Source organism: Lepidochelys olivacea, assembly GCF_965140295.1.
Source record: "Lepidochelys olivacea isolate rLepOli2 genome assembly, chromosome: 26".
In the NCBI taxonomy this organism is placed as follows: Eukaryota; Metazoa; Chordata; order Testudines; family Cheloniidae; genus Lepidochelys; species Lepidochelys olivacea.
Genome location: NC_140436.1, coordinates 492,524 through 514,908, shown reverse-complemented (window position 1 = coordinate 514,908; position 22,385 = coordinate 492,524). Strand labels below are relative to the sequence as shown.

The following is a 22,385-nucleotide window of genomic DNA, read 5'->3' as shown; positions in this document are numbered from 1 at the left end:
TACAACAGCCCAACTTCTCACGCGCTCTACGCCCCTTGGGAGCGGCGCACGCGCAGGGCTGCTCTAACGTGGGACCGCTGCTCCCTTTCGGCTCTCAGCGAAGCTGGGGCGGTGCTTTTACGGCAGTCGTAAGTGAAGTGCGCACGACAGCCGCCGGCGTCGGAGTGGAGGAAGCAGGGGGGCCTGGCTTTGTCTGTAAGGGCGGGGGCCCCTTGGAAGGGGGCGGGGGCCCCGGGTGTTATTTGGGGCGCCGTGGGCCGGAGTTCGGGGGCCGATGTCCTGGTGGGGGGCTGCGGGGAGGGGGGTTGGGGAGGGGGGAGGTTGGCGGTTGGGGCAGGGTGGGAAGGGGAGCTGGGGGGGGCTGCGGGGAGGGGGGTTGGGGAGGGGGGAGGTTGGCGGTTGGGGCGGGGTGGGAGCTGGGGGGGCTGCGGGGAGGGGGGTTGGGGCGCGGGGAGGGGGGAGGTTGGCGGTTGGGGCGGGGTGGGAGCTGGGGGGGCTGCGGGGAGGGGGGTTGGGGCGCGGGGAGGGGGGAGGTTGGCGGTTGGGGCGGGGTGGGAGGGGGAGCTGGGGGGCTGCGGGGAGGGGGGTTGGGGCGCGGGGACGGGGGGGTTGGCGGTTGGGACGGGGTGGGAGGGGGAGGTGGGGGGGGCTGCGGAGGACACGGGTTGCGGGGGCTCTGGCTCCGGAGTGGGCGGCCGGTAGGTGTCTTGGGGGGGCTGCGGGGAGGGGGTAACCTGGGCGGGCCGGGGATGAGTTTCCGGTCAGTTTCAAGCGGACACTTTGACTGAGGGAGACTTCAGCAGGCTCATTGAAACTGGCAAGGCGGCGGCTCCGCGGGGGGGTAGGGCAAACTCTGCCTGGAAACCCCCCCCCGGCCCGCGCGTAGGGCTGTAGGGGGGGGCGAGCCTGCTGTACTTCTCGGCGTCCGGGTGGCTCTGGTGGTCGTGTCATGTGTTGGACCCCTTGTTTCCTCCCACAGAACAGCCAGTTCCAGCTGTGCGATGCGGCCGCAGCAGGCACCTGTTTCTGGTAAAGTCTTTGTCCAGCGAGACTACGGTAGCGGCACCAGGTGCCAGTTCCAGACCAAGTTCCCCCTGGAGCTGGAAAACAGGGTAAAAGTTTTGTTTTAACTTAACTTGGGTTGGGTTACGGACAGGATCAAAAAAGGCCGGAGCTAGCTGCCGGGGTGACGGGAGAGCGTACCTGCTGTGCACTCCTCCCTGCGGCCTGTGCCTGAAGAAGGGGATGTGATAGGATGTGCTCAGAATGAGTCCTGTATTGTTTACAGCCAACAATGTATGTGGTGTTTTCCCGACAACTAAGGTGACCGCTTCCTACATACTTATACAAACTACCCTGCATATGTTTTTTTTTTTTAAATCCGTTTGAGTTGTTCGCTGTGGGGTGGTGGTTAGAGTAGATGCTAGGGAGTCAAGACTGATTATTTTTTATTATTATTTTTCCTACTTCAGTGACTGGTTTACTGTGTAATCTTTAACAAGTGACTTTACTCTCTGTGCCTCAGTTCCTAAATCTGTAAAAGCTGTACCTACCTAACTCGGAGTGGTTAAGGCTTAAAGGGATACTGCCAACTTGAAATCTAGCCAATTTTAAGAGAGTTAAAAGTAGTTTTAGTATAACACCATACCTGAGATCTACTGCCAGTTTTGGTGGGTTTATAACATTTTCTAAAGTGAACTGGTAAAATAGAAGGAAACATCTTTTGCTCTGCTCTCTTTCAGTTACGGTGACCTTACTTGATACAAGTAACCAGAATAGATTTTTTTTAAAAATCCAGGCAAAATGGGTTTAAGTTGACTCTCCCTATAATTGTTTTGCTAAAGATTTTAGGCTTCTTGAATGAGGCACTCTAGAAGAGTAATGGAGTATTAAATTAGAAATCATATTAAAAATTAATTTTAATAGTTAATCTTAAACTGCCTTTGTTCAGTGGATGGCGCTGCTTTGTCTGGGAGATGACATTTTGCCAATACTTCCTCAGCCAAGGCCTCTGCTTAGAAGAAATTTGACACCATGGGAAATGAGATTATCAAAGTAGTTGTAAACTGCATTCTGTCTTTTATTTTCAGTTAATAGGACTATGATTTAAATAGTACCAAACTAACCATGGATAAAAATGGAGCCTGCCTTCCAACCCACATTAATAATCTGACTCCTTAAATTTACAGTTGGGGAGCTGCATTTGCTATGGCCTAATCTATGTAGTCAGGCCGTCACAGCGGCATTTTTCTGGTTAGTATTTTTTAACATGTTTGAACAAAAATAGTGATAGGTTCCTCTTCCACTTCCCTGTATGCAAAATGGGGCTAATGATACTTATCACCTCAGTGAGGTACTTTGAGATCTGTGAACACAAAGCTCTAGGTAAGAGCCAGTTTGTTTGTTTGTGATCTGACTTTTACATTACATGGTACAGGTATTCGGCTTTAATGCACAGCCCAGTTATTCTTGCTCTTAGTATAAACTGAAATGAATCCCTCATTTTCTGTTTGCTACAATTAGTTTATAGCAGTTACTTTCTATAATTTCTGCCTTTGATTTTAGGGGGAGGGTTTTGCTCAGATACAAATTTGTAGCGGGAGTGCTTAGATAGTCTCTGCACTGTACAACAGTGTGTTTCTCATGCACAAAGTATGGGAGCGCACAATGTCATCTTGAGTGCATTCAGTGTTTAATTATTAGAAAATTGTCAGAAAGATGTAGATATAGTAATGAGTGTTTTCTTGCCAGCCTTGTGGCTTGGCTGATGGGGTAATTGCAGAGGTGAGGTGATACTTTGTCACTGAGTAAAAGGGTGTGGACAGGACTATATAGGAGCAATCCATAGCAGTGCCTTTCAGGAAGGCCTTCCAGTATCATGATTTGTGTTGGTAATGTAGCTGGTCACTAACAGAAGAAACTGAATAGTAGCAAGGGTGAGAATGGCACCTCACAAGCTGGATAAAATAGGTGAAAACTCTACAGTCCTGACCAGACTGGCAGCCTTTAGGAGGTAAATCGATACAGTTCTTAAAGAGAGGTTGTGAACGTAGGAGCTCTGACTGGGGGAAGATGATATTTATACATGAAGTTCTAGTATAAAATCTAATGCGTTTTAAATATTAGTAAACAGATTCTTCCAGCTTTCGTAAGTTGCTTTATATAGAAGTGGTTTGTGTCTGCATTTGTCTGCTTTCAACTCAGAATAGCATACTATGAAAGGGATGGAGACTTTATCTAAATATCATTCTGCTACCTTGTTGCGTATCATTTCCTGTTCAGTCTTTAAAATACAGAATGTTCAATAACCCTATAGTTTATACCAACATTCTTAAACGTGCATAATTAGAATCAGAGGTGAGTGTTCTTGGCGTTATCTCGGTGTGGGAGGAGTCCTTTCATTATAAAGTCTGATTAAAGCAACTAAACCTACCTACCTAACTCTAATCTCTTACTCTAGACACTGTAAAGTCTTTATTACAAATATTGACTTTGTGCATATCAGGAATGGCTGAAACACTGAATAAGAAGCAGCGTATTAAAGCTCACACATTTATCTTAATGCGAGCTAAGGGCTAGAGCCCACATCCTTTATGCATCCAACTCTCCTGTGGACCATAATCTTTATCAAAAATAAAGAAGTAGAAATTCTGTTAATTTGTATACATTCTGGCTTCTTGTCAGTTGCTCTTTTTTTTGTTGTTGTTCATTGATCATGATTAGAAGACATTTGATTTTTGATGTGAACATCTAGACATAACAATATGCTTAAAATGTTCATTCACATCATTTATGAAACATTGATATTTATGCTTTCTGTAATCCTGAGAAAAGGTGTCCCTTGTAACAGTAACACAAACTACATCTGTTATGCCAGTGAAAAAGAAAGCATTTATTGTTGTGCAGTTATGTCTACCACAGTCCTCTCTCATGGTGAGAAGGCTGTTCTGCTGAGCCTGCACTTCAGTGGCTTCACAGGTACCCTCTCAAGTACTTTCTTTCATTTTGTTACTGTCAATTGTAATGTTTTATTAAGCTACAAAATAACCCCTCCTTGCCAATTGCTCTTTCTTCTATAGCGGGTAAAGGTCACTTTGGGTCCTGTTTCCTTCTCTCCTGCCCTGTAGGTACACTAATCAGCTTAGTTTTTCCTTGTTAATTTTATTTATAACTTGTTTGATCAACTCTGCCATAATTATGCAAAATAGTCAAGGCCTTAAGTGAAAAATGTGTATTTGAAATCTAGAGGACCTTCCCCCTCCAGATGAGCAGTTTTCACCTAGGTTGTACTTTGAACCTAACAAGTTACACATAATGCAGTTTAAATAAGGGCAGCAAATGAGAGACAGAGGATGAAGCACATTGTCAATGAGTGCCTGCTGATAGGTTCAACGGTGGCCTAGAAGAACTCCTTCACACCACTTAAGATGCCATCTCTTGGCTAGATGACTATGCACACAATAAATGAGTAATGTGGGAATACACATTTGATCTAATGACTTTAGATCACTTAGCTGCTATTTAACCAAATGCTACAATTTATGGAAGTAATTTGGTACCTAAACCAAACCTTTGCTCTCCATATTGTTTGAAACTGTCTGTAGGTGACATTGCTGATTAACGGACTGTTCTAGCACAGAAGCTAGATCTCTGTATTGGGGATCAGTGAGTCTTGAATGAGAAATTTGCTGGGTTAGTCTTGTTAAACTCAATCTCTTTTGCAGATCGATAGGCAGCAGTTTGAAGAGACGGTTCAAACTCTAAATAACCTTTATGCAGAAGCTGAGAAGCTTGGGGGCCAATCTTATCTTGAAGGATGTCTGGCCTGTCTGACTGCCTACACTATCTTTTTGTGTATGGAGACACATTATGAAAAGGTGAGCCTGTTACATTTCATGCAATAAACTTAAAGCAAATGAAACTCACAATGTTGTATGTGAAAGTTATGATCTGTCAACAGGAGAAATGTTTTGCTTTTTTACTTCGTTTATAAAGTTTTCTCGTATAACAGCGTAGTTCATCACTGTAGTACAAATACGGAATAAGCTTTCACCTGCTAGCCTAGCTTCCTGAAAAATCCTGGTCTGTTCTCCTCTCACTTATATTTGAGAGTTGCAAGTGTATATGCAGGGAATAAATGCCAACTTGAGTCACTGGTTGGAGAGTAGCAAAGAAATAAAATGTCATGTTCCAGATGTGTGAAGAGATCATCCTGCTGCTAGGATAAACTATAACCATACAAAGATAATGTGCAGTTTTAGGAGAAAAGTCAAAGATACATTTTCAACCTATCAGTCACTCAGTGTGCCCAGCTAGTTGAACCATTCCTAACCCAATCATGTTTAACTTTAAAATCCATTAGACAAACACTAAACTGGAGAGTTTTAACACTGAATGTTTATTAATTTCTTCTGGGATTAAATTACTGATGAGGAAAGATTTTAAGTGACCTGCTTAGTGCTGTTCAGAACTGCTGGCTTCCAGTCCTTCGGTGAACAACTAGATCATTCTAAATTATAAAAATGTTGTGGTCTGATACCTTCTCTTTAAAAATGAAGATTTTCTTTCTTGTTTAAACACCCTGACACACTGGCTTGAGGAACTAGAAGCCATTCATACTTTCACACCTGCATGCATCCATGCTTACATATGTGGTCTGAATTTAGTATTGGCAGTTCTCTTTATTTTATTTTTATGCAGTCTGAGTTCACAAAGCCAATGAGTAAATGGCCAAGTCAGTATCTGAATATATTCAGCATCCCTTCTATAAATGAAAGGAGAGTTTAAAGAAGCCTGATAATTTAATATTGCTGACTTGAAATAAAAACATGTTCCAAATCATTCTATTCATGATTACTGCTGTATATTATATATGAACAGAAGCCTTTTGCCATCCCTTCTGAGCTGGGTGATAAATTGTGCTTGTTTGCGATATATTTTATTTATGTAGATCTCTTTGGCCTATCTGATGTAAGAAGAGTGACTTTTTAGACCTTAGGCTGCACCAGCTGAAATGTCTTTTTACAACTGAGAACTAGACTGGGACAGAGATGGCAAGGCAGATAATTTTTCTTTTCAAATCTCATTGGAGAAAACAGCATTCCTGGTCATGCTAAGAGAACAGAGCAAAGAGATGGTTAATTCTTGTGACTAGCTATCTCTTAACTTTTTGTGTTTGTTGCACTTACTACTATACTGTGTAATTTGTTTGAATATCTAGTTGGTTTTACAAACAACTTTTTTGACCCTCTCAAAATAAGATTGATTTCCATAATGTGATCATCTTGCCATTTTCTTTAATCAGTATAGATTTCTAAATACGCAATATTGTAGCTAAAACCTCACCAGAAAGCTCCTCCATCAAAACTTACATTTGATTAAACTGAACTGGAGTGTGTCCCTAAGTAGTAACCCTTAGCAGAGTATGGATGGATGCATTTCAGGAATTCTTTATTTGAAATCAGTCATGCAGTCATTTTGTAAGAGACTTAAGTAGTAATGGATTGTGGAGATGGATATGCCATCTCTAGTTTCCACTTCTTGCGGCTTGACTGAGCAGGAAATGGGAGAGTTGGAGAGATCTGAGCTGGATATCTTTATGGCATGCTTGCTTCCATTATGTGTTTGAAGAAGGCTGACACACATCTATTGAGAGAAAGAAGAAACAAAACTCTGACTAGTAAAAGCTTCCTGAACTGGAACGGAGGTTTCCGTAAATCTGAAGGAGCAGTGTGTGTGAGAGACCAAAGTGAAACTTCACACTGCTAATAAAATACAAAAGTCATTCAACTAAGACTGTTTCAGAGATTGTATTGGTTTTCTGCTGTTACTATGTATAGTCTGTTCTCTTAAAACAAGATGCTCTTTACTTTATATATACATATAATCTGAATTTCCAGAAGTCAGTTGCATTATGCAGAGCTTTATATTTAAGGTGTCCTTGGTGAAATTACTTCCTTGGTTTGGTCCTAATCTGGATGCCTTTCTGGAAGATTTGCTTTAGTCAAACACAAGTTACTGGGCTCCATTCATGGGTAACTGGGTGAAATTCTATGGTCTATGTTAGACAGGAAGTCAGACTAGATTATCTAATGGTCCCTGCTGGTGACTATTAGATCTCATATCTCTGCAAGTATTTTAACTTTTCTTGACCCAGTATATATGCAGACTGAACATTCCCACACTGGTATTTTTATGTTCTAGAACCCTTTTCAGTTTATTTCCCCACCTTTCTTTCTAATGTCTCTGAAATATTTAAATAGATGCATGACTCAGTGGTTGTGGAAATACCATAAAACTGGTAGGACTAGTAATGTTGGAGCTTAGCCAACTGCGAATGCTGGGTTTGATCTCGTTTTAGAGTTCTGTTCTTTTTTATCAAATAACTTCAAGTACATAATTCATTGAAAGCTATCAGTTTCCCAAACATTTCTGTAATGAAGTGACAAAAACAACACCATCTGTCTGAAAGCCTGTCCTGTGTTTGCATTCAGTCTACTAACTTATCAGTGTCCTATCTGGGGCAAAGTAGACTGAACCTGTATGAAGCAAGAAGTGTATGGCTCTTCTGTTTTGACTTTAACAATCAGTGTGTGAACTATTTGGATCAAAGCGTTTGGAAATGTTACTATATAAAACTAGTGCAGTCTGTTTGCCTTGGCTTACACACAGGCCAAAACCGCAAGTTAGCACTCGCCTCAGGCACTATTTCGATAAGAGCAATGCTCTGTGCTAACATGCAGAAGGATTCATTTAAAGGAATGCTGGCCTGGAACGACTCCTGTTCAGACAGGTGACAACTGGTACATCACAAAGGTGACATGCAGGGAAAAGCAGTAGCTACATTGTTGATCAGCAGACATATACAGAAATAAGCAGCTACCCAAGGCACTGGGTACTCCTGCCATCAGTTATTTGAACAAAATATAAAATAGCAGTTTTACACCCCACCCAACAACCAGCAGAATTCAACCCCTTCAAAACTGCCCTCCCTCATCCAAGTGTCACCCCCCATTTAATGCAGCAGGACTTGTTGGATTAGGAGATAGCAATGGCACCTCTAAGTGTTTGAAGGGTGGGGGAGAAGAGTGCTAACCAGTAAATAGACTGTTGGACTGGAGGAGTAGAAGCAGTAGAACAAATGGCACAAAGAAGGCTTGATGCTTTTCAATATTTTCATCAGTGATCTAGAAGTAAATACAAAAACACTACTTGTGGAGGATACAAAGATTGATGGAGTGGTAAATAATGAGTACAGGGCAGTCTCACACAATGATCTGGTAACCTGGGCCCATTCAAACAAAATGTATAATTTTGCGTTTAAACTGTTGTAAAAAATCATCCAGAAATAAGGAATGCAGGCCATACCCCCACACAGTGGGGACTGTATTCTGGAAAGAAGTGACTTGAAAAAGTATTTAGGGATCATAATGGACAGGCAACAGAACGTGAGCTGCCAGCACAGTGCTCTGACAAAAAGGGCTAATGTGATCTGTGGATGTATGAAGAGGGGTGCAGTGAATAGGAACACAGAGGTGGTTTCTCTTTACCTCTGTATGTGGTGCTGGTGAGACTGACACTAGAATGCCACATACAGTTCTAGTCTCAACATTTTAAAAGGGATGTTGAAAAATCAGAGCAGATACAGAGAAGAGCTGCAAAAATGATTTGAGGGCTGGAGAAAACTCCTTATGGTAAGAAACTAAAGAGTTTAATCTCTTGTCAAAAAGAAGATTGAGAGGTGACTTGATTAGTGTATTCAGTATCTTCCTGGGGAGAAAATACTAGGTACTAAAGGGTGCTTTAATCTAGTGAAGAAAAGGCAAAACAAGAACCACCAACTGGAAGCTGAAGCCAGACACATTCAATTTAGAAATAAGGCTTAGCAGTGAGGATGATTAACTACTGGAACAAACTACCATGGGAGGTGGTAGAGTCTCCATCTCTTGATGTCTTCAAATCGAGATGCCTTTCAGGAAGTTATACTTTAGCCAGACACAAGTTGTTGGCTTACTATAAGGATAACTGGGTGAAATTTAATGGCCTGTGATATACGGAAAGTCTGCCTAGATGATTTAATTGTCCCTTCTGGCCTTGAACTCTCTGAATCTGTGGAAGAAGCATGTAAGGGGAAAACAGTTATTTTTGGAGTAGCTAAGATCAGCACTTTGTATTTGGCAGTCTGTTATTAATGGGAAATTGACATGGAAGGGAAAGGGGCCTCTCCTCTCTTTTAGAGTCACACCATGACATATAGTAAGCAAATTGCTTTGTGAGTAATTTAAACTGCATATTTTCATAGCACTATACAGATCTCTCTTTTCCAGGCTATACCCTATATTAACCTCTTGTAGCACAGACACAGTATTATACAAATGTACCCGTCGGAGAATCTTGTTACAATACAGCTGTCTCCTGACCTCCTTGCAATATAGTTTCAGTGCTGGTATAGACAAGACATTATCCATGTATCCTTCCCACCTACTCCCCGCCAAAAAAGAAGAAAAAATAGCCTAGCTATGCAACAGGGCTACAGTCCCAGCTGTGTTAGAGTGAAGCTGTGTTATTAGGTCTCCCCTGACCTGGTTGTATTTGTAGTGTAGATGGGGCTTTTAAAGGAAGGCTGATGTGAAAACTCAAACAGAAAAACTATAAAGTCTCTGTGTTCTCTCACCAGGTTCTTAAGAAAATTGCCAAATTCATTCAGGAACAGAATGAGAAGATCTACGCACCCCAAGGCCTCCTCCTGACGGACCCCATCGAGAGAGGACTAAGAGTTGTATCTTTTTACGGCTTCTTAATCCTCTTCAGAATTCTGTCCTCAGAGCAGTAATAGTGCATCTTACCTCACAGAGGCTGCATTGCATGCTGCAGGCACCCATGATTCTGTGATCTTATAAAACACATACTCCTTGGCGTTTATAACGTCTCATGTGTAACGTACTCAGCTGTTCCTCTCAAACTTTATTCGGATAAAATTACTATCTGTTTAGAAAGTCTTTTTAATAAAATATGAATTTGATAAATCTGTTCCTTGGAGCTCTCTTAGAAGGGTGCTATTCAGAAGCAGAGTATCTTCCTTCAACCTCTGCTACCTCTGGAAGATGCAACTTAGCCATTTAGAAAGGCTAGCTGACTTCCTAATAGAAATAAAACATGGAATGTAAATGCTCTGTAGAATTATTTTAAATGTTGGTCTTGGCTTAGAAACAATGCATTGTTGCTCCCACCTGGTGCCTATGGTAAAATCTCCACCACAACTTGCCTGAGTGATGAGGTCTGTCTCCCTGGATTTTGCTCTTGGCTACAGCTGTTCTCCCTACAATTTTTCTTCTAGGCTTTGGACCTCACTGCAAATGGCTTAGCATTCATTCTAGTTACCATTTTTCTTGGTGGTTGTGGGGGCATCTTGTAGCAATAAAAGAGGAAGTATGAGTAATGCATTTCATCTGTCAAGAATTCTAAACTCAAAGCCCCTTTGAAATGCATAGGCTCATAGTGTGTGGTGAGCTGTCATCCTAATTAATTGCAGTTCCTTGAGTTTATCTGAGTAGTGGCCCAAATAGCTTACAGCTGTCAGTTGTGTAATTTCATTACCCTTGATGTACTGTGCGTGTTTTTGGGAACTGTAAGTACAGAAAAATGACTTGCATTTGGTAAACAGACATGTAAATAGTGATTTTAATTTGGTAATTTGATTAATAGTTGAACAGTGGAAGAGTGCAAAGCAAAAACTTGCCTAATGACCAATCTCTTTGTTCATAAGTATAATATTGCAGTGAAACTGTTAACATTAAGTCTTTATGCCTCTGAACAGACGTTTTTAAAGGCAAGTTGTAGCACAGGCCAGAATGCAAAGCCAAAAGCCACGAAGAATGTTTTGCTTACTCTAGTTCAGAAATTTAGCAAAATTCCCTCTGTAATGGCAGATGTGAGGCTGAAAGATCAAGTGCTCCACTGCGTTGCTTTGTTTCACTTGCCTGTTTTATCTCCATGATATTTCTATATAGCATGTTTTCTTAACAGCCATGCTGTGCAGATTGAAATTACCATTTACGAAGACAGAGGACTGAGCAGTGGAAGATAAAACTAAGGAGTCTAAGGTAAATATTAACTTTGCATTAGATGTCAGGTCAATAACCTGCTTCTGTAAATTCAGAAGATGCAGGTCCTCTCCCCTGCGGAGACTGAATGTTTATCCAACCACTGCATGTAATCATGAGGCTTTTTAAATAAATCTTATGTGTGGATTAGATTTTTAAATCCCAACGGAAGTTGTAAAAACATCAATACTTGGCAGCATTTTGCTGAATGATGATGTACTTCAGATGACACCAAATTTAACCTTGATGAAATCCAAGATTTTAATTACTTAAACATGCATAAACTTAAATCTAATTTATGCCGTACTGCATCAAAAATCGTTATCTCACAGGTTTGGTAGATCGGTAGATCCCGATTCTGCTGAACAGTACAGAACTTTAAAAATTATGTTTAAAATGTAATGATTGAATTTAATCACTGTTTAAATGGCTCTTCTGGATTTCAGAATGACTCTTACTTATGGCATAAGGTGATATGGGACTCCCATTCAGTCTTACATGCTAACATTGCAGTCACACTACTTGTGCGAATGTCATCAGCTCTTTCAAGCTAAGCAGTAGAGTCAACCCTAGTCAGTACTAGGGTGGGAGACATCTAAGAAAAATCCAGGAGCTGCAAGATATAGTGTTGGCAATTTAGTAGGTGCTGGTTGCTCCCCACAGTCAGTACTGAATCAATTGCCACCGCCTGAGGTCAGGGACTCTGTTGCTGGAGCTGCCATCTTCTGCTTAAAGCTTCCTCTGGCACTTTTCATCGGAGTCAAGATATTAACCCCTGTATCCTGACTCAAATTCCAATTGGAGTAGTTACATCTTACCTCCATCAGGGTTACCTTTTTGGTTCAACTGGATGGAGTATTCACTTCCTGTGCACTGCTAGGTCACTGCATTTCAATGCTGGTTGAAGTGATCCCCCATTTCTCTCTTTGTGACACTTCATGTTTGTAAAGCACTTAGTGCCTCCCACCCAAAGATCTCAATCTCAGTACAAAGTATTTTATCTGCTGGCCTGAGTAGGAATATCTCACAGCAGAAGCCAGATTCTACTGAACATGTAAAGTTGAATTCCTCCCAACACACTTCCCTCCTTTGCTTTGCTGGGTGCCTCTTGATTAACCTGTACCTACAATTCTTCTAAATGGGATTATTTTCACTGAGGCTTGTCTGCACTGTGCATAAAGCATATTAGAGAGCTTTACAAATCACACGCAAGTAACATGCTATGTCTAGTTGCCCCATGGAGACCTTGCTGGTGTGAACTAAAAGACTGGGTATCTTTTAGTTTCCCCCCCATCAGGGTCTACATGGGGCAGTTAGAGCATAGCATGTTAGAGCACTCTACAAATCACACCCCTCTAATGCACTTTGCCAGCACCATGGAGACAAGCCCTGGGGCGTGGTCTATGCTACAGATTTATGTCGGTATAACTACATCACTCAGGGTATAGAAAATCTGCTCCCCTGAGTGATGCAGTTATACGGCCCAAACTCTCGGTGAAGACAGCACTCTGTTGATGGGAGGGCTTCTCCTGTCGACACAGCTACTGCCTCTCAGGGAGGTGGAATATCTACACTGACAGGAGACGCTCTCCCATCAGCGTGGGTAGCGTCTTCACTAAGCATTACAACTGCATGAGTGCAGTTGTGCTGCTGCAGCGCTGTAAGTGTAGACAAGCCCTGAGAGGCTCAGCAAGCCATGATGGGAGACGTTCCTGGACCAGAAGTCTGAATACTCTTTTAGCTTCACAATAAGCTGTGGGATATCAGAGTAGTTTGTAACAATGTGTTACTTAGAGATGACTCTTCCGATTTAGAATGTCCAAACTGATTGCTCTAGTTACTAGCACTCTGGAGCCTGATACGCTGTGTGATTTTTGTTTTCTGCCATTGGGAGTAAGTTTGTTTTATCAATTGCAGCTGCATCTACTTGGCACAATCCATTTGTCGTGACTCATTTCACAGCTATTATTGCTAAATGATGTTTTTCCTAGGTGGTGTAGGTTTTGAGCAATTACACGCAAGACCCTACTCTATCAAAGTTCAAACAACTGTGAAATTTCTAAAATGGGGAAAGATTTACATTAGAAACTTCTGGATAGTTTCATGAATTGCAAATATTTTTGTTCAGCACAACTTTGTTTTTGAAGCTGCATATGTATCAGGAGCATACCTAATAAGACCCTTGCTCCATATTGGGCATCTGTCTTCCCAAACTTAACCCACCAGCACCCCCAGCCTGCAAAGTGTCCTAGACCATCTGTTTGACTGCTGAATAGCGCATGTGGGCTACATACACAGTTTAGTGAGAGAATCTAGAACAGCAGGGAATATGCCTCCAGCTGAAAAAGGATGCACTTTCTAGGTAAGATTCTGATTTCAGCAACATCAGTGTAAATTCAGAGTAACTCTCACTGGTATTGCTAATATCAGAATCTGACCTGCTGATTCAGTGATCCATTGAAGATTCGTTTGGTGGGGAGTCAGGCTCTGAGCTTACTCAACAACGTTGAGAAATTGCATTCATGCAGTCCCTCCAGCCAGTCACTGCCACGAACTTGCATCTTACGTGCCCATGCTAGGAGCAGAGATGCAAATTGCCAGTTGCTCTTACCAGTATACACTAAATATTCCAACTCCTGGATACTTTAGCTGTAAGTAAACTCTAACTTTGATTGCTTTGACTGAAAAGACCATGATCTGAGAGACTTCTGACCGGTTTGTCTGAATCTTCTTGCAGGTCCCTGTGGGAGATTTTCAGAGGTAGAAAGGGGAAGTGGAGTTGAGTACCTACCTGCTCTTTGTGCCTCAGTAATCTTCCCCAGCAGAGCGTGGTCATCCCACTCTGCACAACCAAAATATCTGAGTGTCCCTCACCAAGTCTGCTGAAAATATTCAGTGTTCAATTATGAAAATTGGATTAATTTGCATTAAGTTTAGAACTACATAATTAGTATCCTTATTGGCTTCCAAAGTACTTTACATCCACTCCTTAAACCTGGACACACACATTTGTATTGAGTGGCAGCCAAAGGCTCCAGATGAAATTGAACCCCTTGTGCTAGGTGCCATACAAACACATACAGACCTAGCTCCCTGCTCCAAAGGGGGTTACAGTCTCACTTGTTACAGTGAAAGGGGGAGGTGTACTAGTGGCCTGCCCCTTTAAGGGCCAGAGGCTTGGGGCCAGCCAGCCCTGGCCAATTGTCAGACTCACCTGGGAAGGGAGTAGGTAACTGTAAAAACCGGCAAGTGGCTCTGTTGAGTGTGGATGGCTGGGGAAGCTTCAGGAAGGGATGGTGGCCTGCAGTAGTCCCTGAAGAAGGAAGACTCCTGATGGTAAACTTGGCAGGATAGGAAGCCCTACCTGGAAGCGCTATCATTTGTGGTCATTTGGACGATAAACGCAGCTCAGAACCAAGGGGTAAAGCCTCACTTGGTGTGGCTGATAATTCTCAAGGCTCCTGAGAAAGCCAGCTGCTTATAGGACAAATGACATGGTAATGGTAGTGCGGTCTTGTGGCCACAGAGGTAGCTGTTTCACCATGTGATGGTTCCAAATCACTTTAATCTTTTCCTTAAACAAATTAAACTCTCCTGGCTGCCCAGTCATCACTGGTTGACTGATTGTACATGCCACAGCAGAAGTGGGTCCTGAGAGGATAATGGCTTTATGGATTAAGATGAGGAGGATGTTCCATGCATAAGACTTACTGTAGAAGAAGCAGTGAAGTGGGCATGCTGGCCTCATTGGCAGAGGATGCAGGGGCGACACCAAGAAGTATTACTCCCTGTCTTGCAGAAGGGGACCTACAGGTGAAGGCACTTGCCAAGTTAGTGGCACAGCTGGGAATAGCACTCTGAGTGCTGGCTCCCAGGCTCTTATTGTGAACCATTACACATGCTACCTCCTCTGTGCTGCAGTACTTCTGGAAGAACAGATACTGTTATGTAATGGTGCCATGCATGGTTTGCTGTAGTGTCCCTAATGTTGTTAAACTTGTTCTGTCTTGCTTTCTAGCTCCCAGCTAGGTGGTGGACTTGCTGTACCAAAAGGTCCACCTACCTCCTGTCTAGAGCATCATTCCTCTCTGTTGCCAGATCCATGGTGCCATCCACTAAAGGACTAACTTCCTAGACCTCTGCCCCACATGGGGTGACCCTCTGGCTGGTCAGCATCCATTTTGTGTCCTTATGGCAAGCTTTAAGTGATGGGATCATCTTAATTTCTAAGGGAAAGACAGTTGAGCTGTTTGCACTTGAAATTTAACTGGTGGATCAGCCACCTGAGAGCAGTACTGTTCCTTCACAGCCACTCAGGCTTTCCTATACATCAGACAGACTTCAGAAAGCAACAAGTCTGACTTTGGGAGTGTATGTGTGTGTTTCAAAAACAAAATCTTCACTCCAGAATAAGTCCTCGGGGGACCGAGAGGGGCAGGAAGGAGGTAGATATGTCCATTGCACAGAGTGCCTCTGCCTGGCAGCAAGTGACTCAAGGCATAGAGCATTTTAAGTTTCCAGAGCTGATGCTCTCTGGGAATTATAATGCAAATGCTTTTGTTTTCATGTTCTAGTTCTTCCTAAGAATCATTAGCTAACATTATTGTTGGGTGCTTTGCTGCTGCTGTGAGAATCTACTGTTACTGCGTTGTTCTAAATTCATAGGAGGAGATAGTGTACTGCTTGTTTCATTAAGCTATGTAAGCACAATAAAATGAATGCTGAACCAATTAATGTAACCATCTCTACTCTATCCCTTAATGTTTAATATGTGAAGTGTAATAAACTTTCTTTATGGTTTTATTATAAATATAATTTATAGGAAAATTTGATTTGACAAAGTACTGATAGTGTGTAAGAGTTTCTTAACTCTAGTCACTGGCAAACTGCTGAAGGGTAGAGCTGTGCAGTATGTCGTATTTCCCGTGCATAAACATTCCTTAACGTCTGTTAAAATACCTTGGACATCTTCTGAGTAAAACTTCCTACAAATCAAGTTGGTGTAATATTTTCTGTTGTCTCCTTCTCCTTTATTAAAGTGAGCTCTCTATCTGGCCTTGGCTTAAGTTAGCAGAGTCCCTCTGTTTTGGGAGCTATCGTCCTTTCCCGTGGAAGGAATTAAGGGATTTACAAAAGAAGACAACTGTTCAGAACAGAGAGCATTCTGCTTTGTGATACTGTAGGTGCTAATACTGGATCTAAGCTTCCAGATCTAATTTCTCATACACTGATCTTTTTCCTGGAGGCTTGTGTAATATTTTAACTGTACAAAATACTTGTTTTTCTAAGCTGTAACTGTGTTTGCCTTTTCAGACCTGTTGCAATAATTTTGAAGACCTATTAATGGATCAATAAATTTTTCTTAAATAAACTGTCTGTCATACTTTGATACTGACATGAATCAAATAATAACTCCCTAAGTAAAACTGATGACTGCTCACCAAGATTCTAAAATATGTATACACTTACACAGCTATCTTACAAATCTAATGAATGTTAGACATTAAGAGGGTGGGCGTTCTACTTTCTGTTAGTCAGATTTTTGCTTGTGTACAAACAAAATGTTAGCAGCGACAGACCTAATGTTGAGCCCACATAGGTTTCAGTCTAGAGGTTTCGATGTCTGAGGCACAATAGCTCAGGCTGGGCACCTTGATACGTTATATACACAGTGTTTGGGTATTTACAAATGTGGGATGAAACTCCAGGCTTTTATATAAGCAGCCAAGAGTCTGTGAAGTTCGTTCTCCAAAAGGGGGCTCACCAAAAGGAACAATGGATCTGTATTATAAAATTGTCTGAATTAATAAGTTGGATTTTTAACAATCGAGGACAATAGGCTTCTCTCTGAATAGTTTCTAGTTTTTGGTTTGGTTAAGTAAAAGTTAAGCTTTATAGAAGATAGCTGAGTCCCTCCCTGTAAGGTATACAGTAATGATCAAGGATGTGACCGCCTGCCCATGACCAACCTGGAGAGACTTGATCCTGGATTCAGAGTTGCAGCCATGTTAGTCTGTATTCGCAAAAAGAAAAGGAGTACTAGTGGCACCTTAGAGACTAACCAATTTATTTTGAGCATAAGCTTTCGTGAGCTACAGATGAAGTGAGCTGTAGCTCACGAAAGCTTATGCTCAAATAAATGGGTTACTCTCTAAGGTGCTACTAGTACTCCTTTTCTTTTTGATCCTGGATGCAGCAGTTTCTAGGGCGCTCAACTTGTGTATCCTCTAACTGGTTCTGGGGTGTCCTGGCTCCCCTTCGGAGAATCATGAGTTTGTAGGTCAGGCTATCAATAAATTCATAGATTGCAAGACCAAAGTGGACCACTGTAGTCATCTAGTCTGACCTCCTGTATAACAGGCCAGAAAACTTCCCCATCATAATTCCTAGAGAAGAACTGTGGATGTTGTTCTCAATTATGATCTAAAAATTGTTAGTGATGGAGAATTCCTTGGTCAATTGTTCCAATGGTTATTTACTCTCACTGTTGAAATTTACACCTGATTTCCAGTCTGAATTTGTCTTCAACTTCTAGTCATTGGATTGTGTTATACTTTATCCTGCTAGATTGAAGAGCCCCTTATTAAATAATTGTTCTCCATGTAGATACTTAAACTGTAAACAAGTCACCCTCTAATCTTGTCTTTGTAAAGTTCAATAGACTCAAAGAGCTCAATCTATCACTACAAGGCATGTTTTCTAATCTTTAGTCAGTCTTGTGGCTCTTTTCTGAACTGTCCAGTTTATCAACACCCTTCTTGAAGTGTGGACTCCAGCTCTGGACACAGTATTCCAGCAGTGGTTGCACTGGTACCAAACAAAGAGGTAAAATAGCCTCTATGTTCTTCCTTGAGATTCCCCTATTTATGCGTCCCAGACTAGCATTAGCTCTTTTGCTCACAGCATCACGCTGGCAGCTCATGTTCAGCTGATTATCCACCATGACTCCCAAATCTTTTTCAGAGTCCCTGCCTCCCTAGATCTAGTCGGCCATCTTGATTATGTTTACAGTTAGCCATATTAAAATGGATATTATTTGCCCAACCAATCAAACTTGCTCTGAATCAGTGTCCTGTCCTCCTCATTATTTACCACTCCCCCAATTTGTGTCAATCTATAAATTTTATCAGTGATGATTTTATGTTTTCTTCCAGGCCATTCATAAAAACGTTAAATAATGTAGGCCCCAAAACTGCAGGACTGTACTGGAAACATACTCCCTCAATGACTATTCCCCATTTGCAATAACATTTCAAGACCTATCAGTTAGCCATCTTTTAATCCATTTAATGTGTGCAGTGTTAATTTGATACTATTCTAGTTTAATCAAAATGTCATGCAGTACTAAACCACCCCAGTTCAGTATCTTTTTTTCCTTTATCTTTCTCTTCCTGATTTACAAGACGCTTCTCCATGCTAATCAATGTGAAGAAAAACATAGCCAAAGGCTTGATGGTCTGTGAGGCCCTCCTTATTGACTGATGATCTGAGGGGTGTGACTGTGGATGTTATCCCAGCCAGAGGAGTCTCGGCCTCTGTACTGACTGTCCAGCTCCATTTGGAATGATCCATGAGTGGATTCATGGGTGTTGAGTTCTGCAGTCTGTGCCTGGGCACCCCTGGATCTGGGACTTCTACAGGCAGAGTGGTGTTCCAGCGAGGCTAGCCCTTTCAGACCTCTGCTAAGGCTGTAATTTAAAGTAATGAACAACACTCTGCACTTTTATTGCACCATGTATCTACCCCTATTTCTCATTGACTGCATCAAAAATCCTCCCCCTTTGATCACAAATTAAAATATTTTTCAGTATGTGCTTATATCTCCTTTCACTCTTTTAAATTACCTTGTTGTGTTTAACCTTTTCATATAACTGCTTTAAAAAAATGTTTTCCCTTGTTGCAGTTTTCTGGGGCCTAATAAAACTGGGACTGATGCTTTGTGCTGAGTTGAGGCTTACACTAGTGGGTCACATTACTCTACAAAGCTGTATATAACTGAAGGAAAAATGTGGAAGTTAGTATGAACTGAGGTCTGTACTAGGCCCATAGTTCAGTCAGAAAGTGATCAGAGGTTTCAGAAGAAGGTTTAGAACTAAGGTCACAAAATTAACCTATAAAGAGTCTACTCCATAAACCTACCTGAATTGAAATGAGAACTCTCCCTGCAGGCGCTTGTCTCGTCTCTTGCATTCGGGCTGTAGATGGCTCTGAGAACGCAAATAGTGATGTCAGTTAGCGGTGGCTTTTTGTGATCTAAAGACACGGCCACTAAAAATGAAATCATCTAAATTCTTGAAGCCGAGAGAGTACCGAAGAGCCACCAGATGGTAGGTCGCATCCAGCCATTGCTGATTTGGTCTAGTTTGGAAAAGTGACTTGGAGGTGAGAAGTTCTGAGAGTTAGTCCCCTCCAATGAGATTGAGAAACCTGCCTCTGACTGACTCTGTAGAGTGGCTCATTGGGCAGTGACTGTGTAGGCAGAAGTGGTGATCTGCATGGGATATTTAGAACTAAAAAATACCTCTAGGGAAAAATGTCTCTCTCATGCGCCATTTCATTGTCTTGTGGGAAGTGGGGCTTGTGCGCACAGCCCAGGTTCTCTGAGAACAAGGATGGTTTAGAACAGGGGTCTCAAACACGTGGCCCGCAGGGTTCTTTCGTGCGGCCGGCCGCACTCCCCGCACTCTCTGCCTACCTCCAGGCCTGGGGTGGGCAAACTACAGCCCGCAAGCCCCGCACTACTCCCTGAAGCAGCCAGAACCGCGTCCCTGCGGCCCCCGGAGGGGAGAGAGCAGAGGGCTCCGTGCGTTGCTCTTGCTTCTAGGCACCGCCCCCCCCCCCCCGCAGCTCCCATTGGCCGGGAACGGAGAACCGCGGTCAATGGGAGTTTCAGGGGAGGTACCTGGAGGAGTGGCAAGAGCAGCAGGCAGAGCCCTGTTCCCCACCCCCCTCCCACAGGGACATGGTTCCAGCTGCTTCCTTCGCTGCCACCCCGGAGCCACTCTAGGTAAGTGGCGCCGGAGCCCACACCCCAAACTCCTCCTGCGCCCCAACTCCCTGCCCTGAGCCCCCGCTGCACCCTGCACCCCAACCCCCTGCTGCACCCCTCACCCCTCCTGCACCCCATACCCCAACTCCCTGCCCTGAGCCCTCTGCCGCACCCTGCCCACCTCCTGCACTCCCTGCCCTGAGTCCCCTGCTGCACCCCAACCCTGTCACGCCCCTCCTGCACCCCACACCCCACCTCCCTGCACCCTGAGCCTCTGCCACACCCGGCACCCCTCCTGCACCCCCTGGGGGCAGGGAGGGGGTGAAGTTGGGGTGGGGACTTCCGGGAAGGGGTTGGAATGGGACTCGTCAAGGCAAACTGTCTCTTACTATATGTATGTACAGCAAATAGCACAATGAGGCCCCAGTCTTGGTTGGGGCCTGTAAACGCTAGCATAACACAAATGCTTTGCAGAACAAAATCTGTGCCTTGTTCTAGGGCAGCATGAAGGAGTTTTCAGAATTGCTCAGTGATGCAAAGGCCTGAGCTTACATCTGATGGTAAAGTGTTTTTTCCAAACAGACAGAAAAGGAATTTGTAAGACAGATATTAAAGCAAACATGAAATTAATATAACATGTGACTTGTGTATATGCCTTTGCCATGTCTTTACATCTAGATGTTGTATTTACTGGTTGATTGTCAAAATAGGTAATATTCCAGTTAACCTGGAGGTGGGGTCTGTAACAGACAGGACTATAAAGCACCATGGCTTTGGATGATTTCTTATCGTTTCTGTTACAAGAACTTTTTGTAAAAGCACAAAGTGCTTCTAAAAAAAATAAAAGCCCAAAGGCGCCCTCCTCCAAATCTGCCTTCCTTGATCTTTTTGTTCTCTTACCTCATAGTTTCACAGAGCAGCTCATTATCATGAAATTAAAGTAATAATTTGTACTGGAAATGTTTTTACAATTACCCATCTGGGAGCAACCAAGAACCAACCACTGAGTAACATATCCTAGTATCTTGGATTCCTGGGAAACATGGTGGGTTTGGATACATAAATGTACCCTTATGTTTCTTTTCAGCTAAAGGAATCGTGTATATGCAGCATGTATTTGGATGTATGTATCCTATGATGTACAGCCATTTTATTTGGTATTAAGTTCATGCTCTCAAAATATGTACAGGAGTTCAGTTTTTAAAATGCATATTACCGTGGGAGAGTGTAGGAGAGAAGATTTAGTGCTATTCTCCAGAGCAGTGGTTCTCAACCAGAGATCTGGGGCCCCCTGGGTTTCAGGGGGTCCACCAAGCAGGGCCAGTGTTCAACTTGCTAGGGTCCAGGGCAGAAAACCAAAGCCCCACGACATGGGACTGAAGCCGGGGCCCTAAGCCCCACCATCCGGGGCTGAAGCCGAAGCTTGAACAAAGTAGCTTTGTGGGAGATCCTGTGGCATGGGGCCCCAGGCAATTGCCCTGCATGCTACCCCTAATGCTGGCCCTGGCTTTCCTATGCCGAAAACCAGTTATTGTGGCACAAGTGGGCCTCAGAGTTTTTATGCCATGTTGGGGGGGACCTAAGAGAGTAAAAATGGTTGAGAACCCCTGCTCTAGAGCACAGACAAATCAGGTAACAATTGAGACTACCAAAAAGGATCCTAATTTTTATATTTAGAAAGTCAAGGTGTGTAATAGGCAAAAACTGAGAAAAAGAGATGACACACCAGCATGAAAAGTAAAATTACTTACTGTACTCTCCCACATCTGAGATGAGCATGCAGCCTTAAAGTCAAGAGCAGAACAGCCACTCACTGGAAGAGCTTCTCAGAGAAGCCAGCAGAGAGCTGCATTACTGGATGCTGCAACAGCACAATTGCTGTGAGAAGGAATAATCGTTGTCATCATCTTGCCTTTATCGATCCTGCAGCACTTTGCAGATATGGAGGAATCATCCCCAATCCCTAGCCACCACTGGGATGGAATGACAGCTGTTTGTATGGCACACAACTAAACACATCCAAGTTAGGAGAGAGTTACAGGAACGCAGGCTCTTGGGGCGGGGGGGACTGACTTTTCAGTGTGTATGTGTGCAGCACCCTGCACAACGGGGCTGGGCCCCACACCTTCCCACAGTACTAGTGACCCTGTGTGTGAGTGCAGTGCCTGGCATGATGGGGTCCAGTTTCCCAACTGAAGCCGCTGAATGCTAAGATGTCGCCAGGACACTGCGCCATTATGTTCACACTGGGGTGAGGATGTGGCTAGTGCTGGCCTGGGCTGCACACCAGGAGG

At 43.1% G+C, this 22,385-nt stretch overlaps 1 protein-coding gene and 1 long non-coding RNA gene across 5 annotated transcripts; one reads left to right on the top strand and one right to left on the bottom strand.

Moving 5' to 3' along the window:
• Positions 1-34: 34 nt before the first annotated feature.
• GOLGA7 (golgin A7) lies at positions 35-16,098 on the top strand. Of its 3 annotated transcripts, none has more exons than XM_084615392.1 (6): positions 35-128; positions 980-1,112; positions 4,725-4,877; positions 9,677-9,778; positions 11,039-11,102; positions 15,121-16,098. In XM_084615392.1, exons 2-5 carry the CDS (start codon positions 1,002-1,004, stop codon positions 11,084-11,086), a joined length of 414 nt encoding a protein of 137 aa, XP_084471518.1. In that variant the 5' UTR covers positions 35-128; positions 980-1,001; the 3' UTR covers positions 11,087-11,102; positions 15,121-16,098. The 3 variants fall into 3 exon arrangements, with proteins under 3 accessions (XP_084471518.1, XP_084471516.1, XP_084471517.1); XM_084615390.1 differs by having other exon boundaries at positions 112-195; XM_084615391.1 differs by having other exon boundaries at positions 112-195; positions 13,840-16,098.
• On the bottom strand, positions 5,411-20,929 carry LOC311513506. 2 transcript variants are annotated; one of them, XR_014709740.1, is made up of 3 exons: positions 19,798-20,929; positions 19,242-19,309; positions 5,411-6,645 (listed from the first exon to the last, which is right to left on the bottom strand). It is a non-coding gene; the product is annotated as an uncharacterized lncRNA (long non-coding RNA). The 2 variants fall into 2 exon arrangements; XR_014709741.1 differs by lacking the exon at positions 19,798-20,929 and adding an exon at positions 19,624-19,788.
• Positions 20,930-22,385: the final 1,456 nt, after the last annotated feature.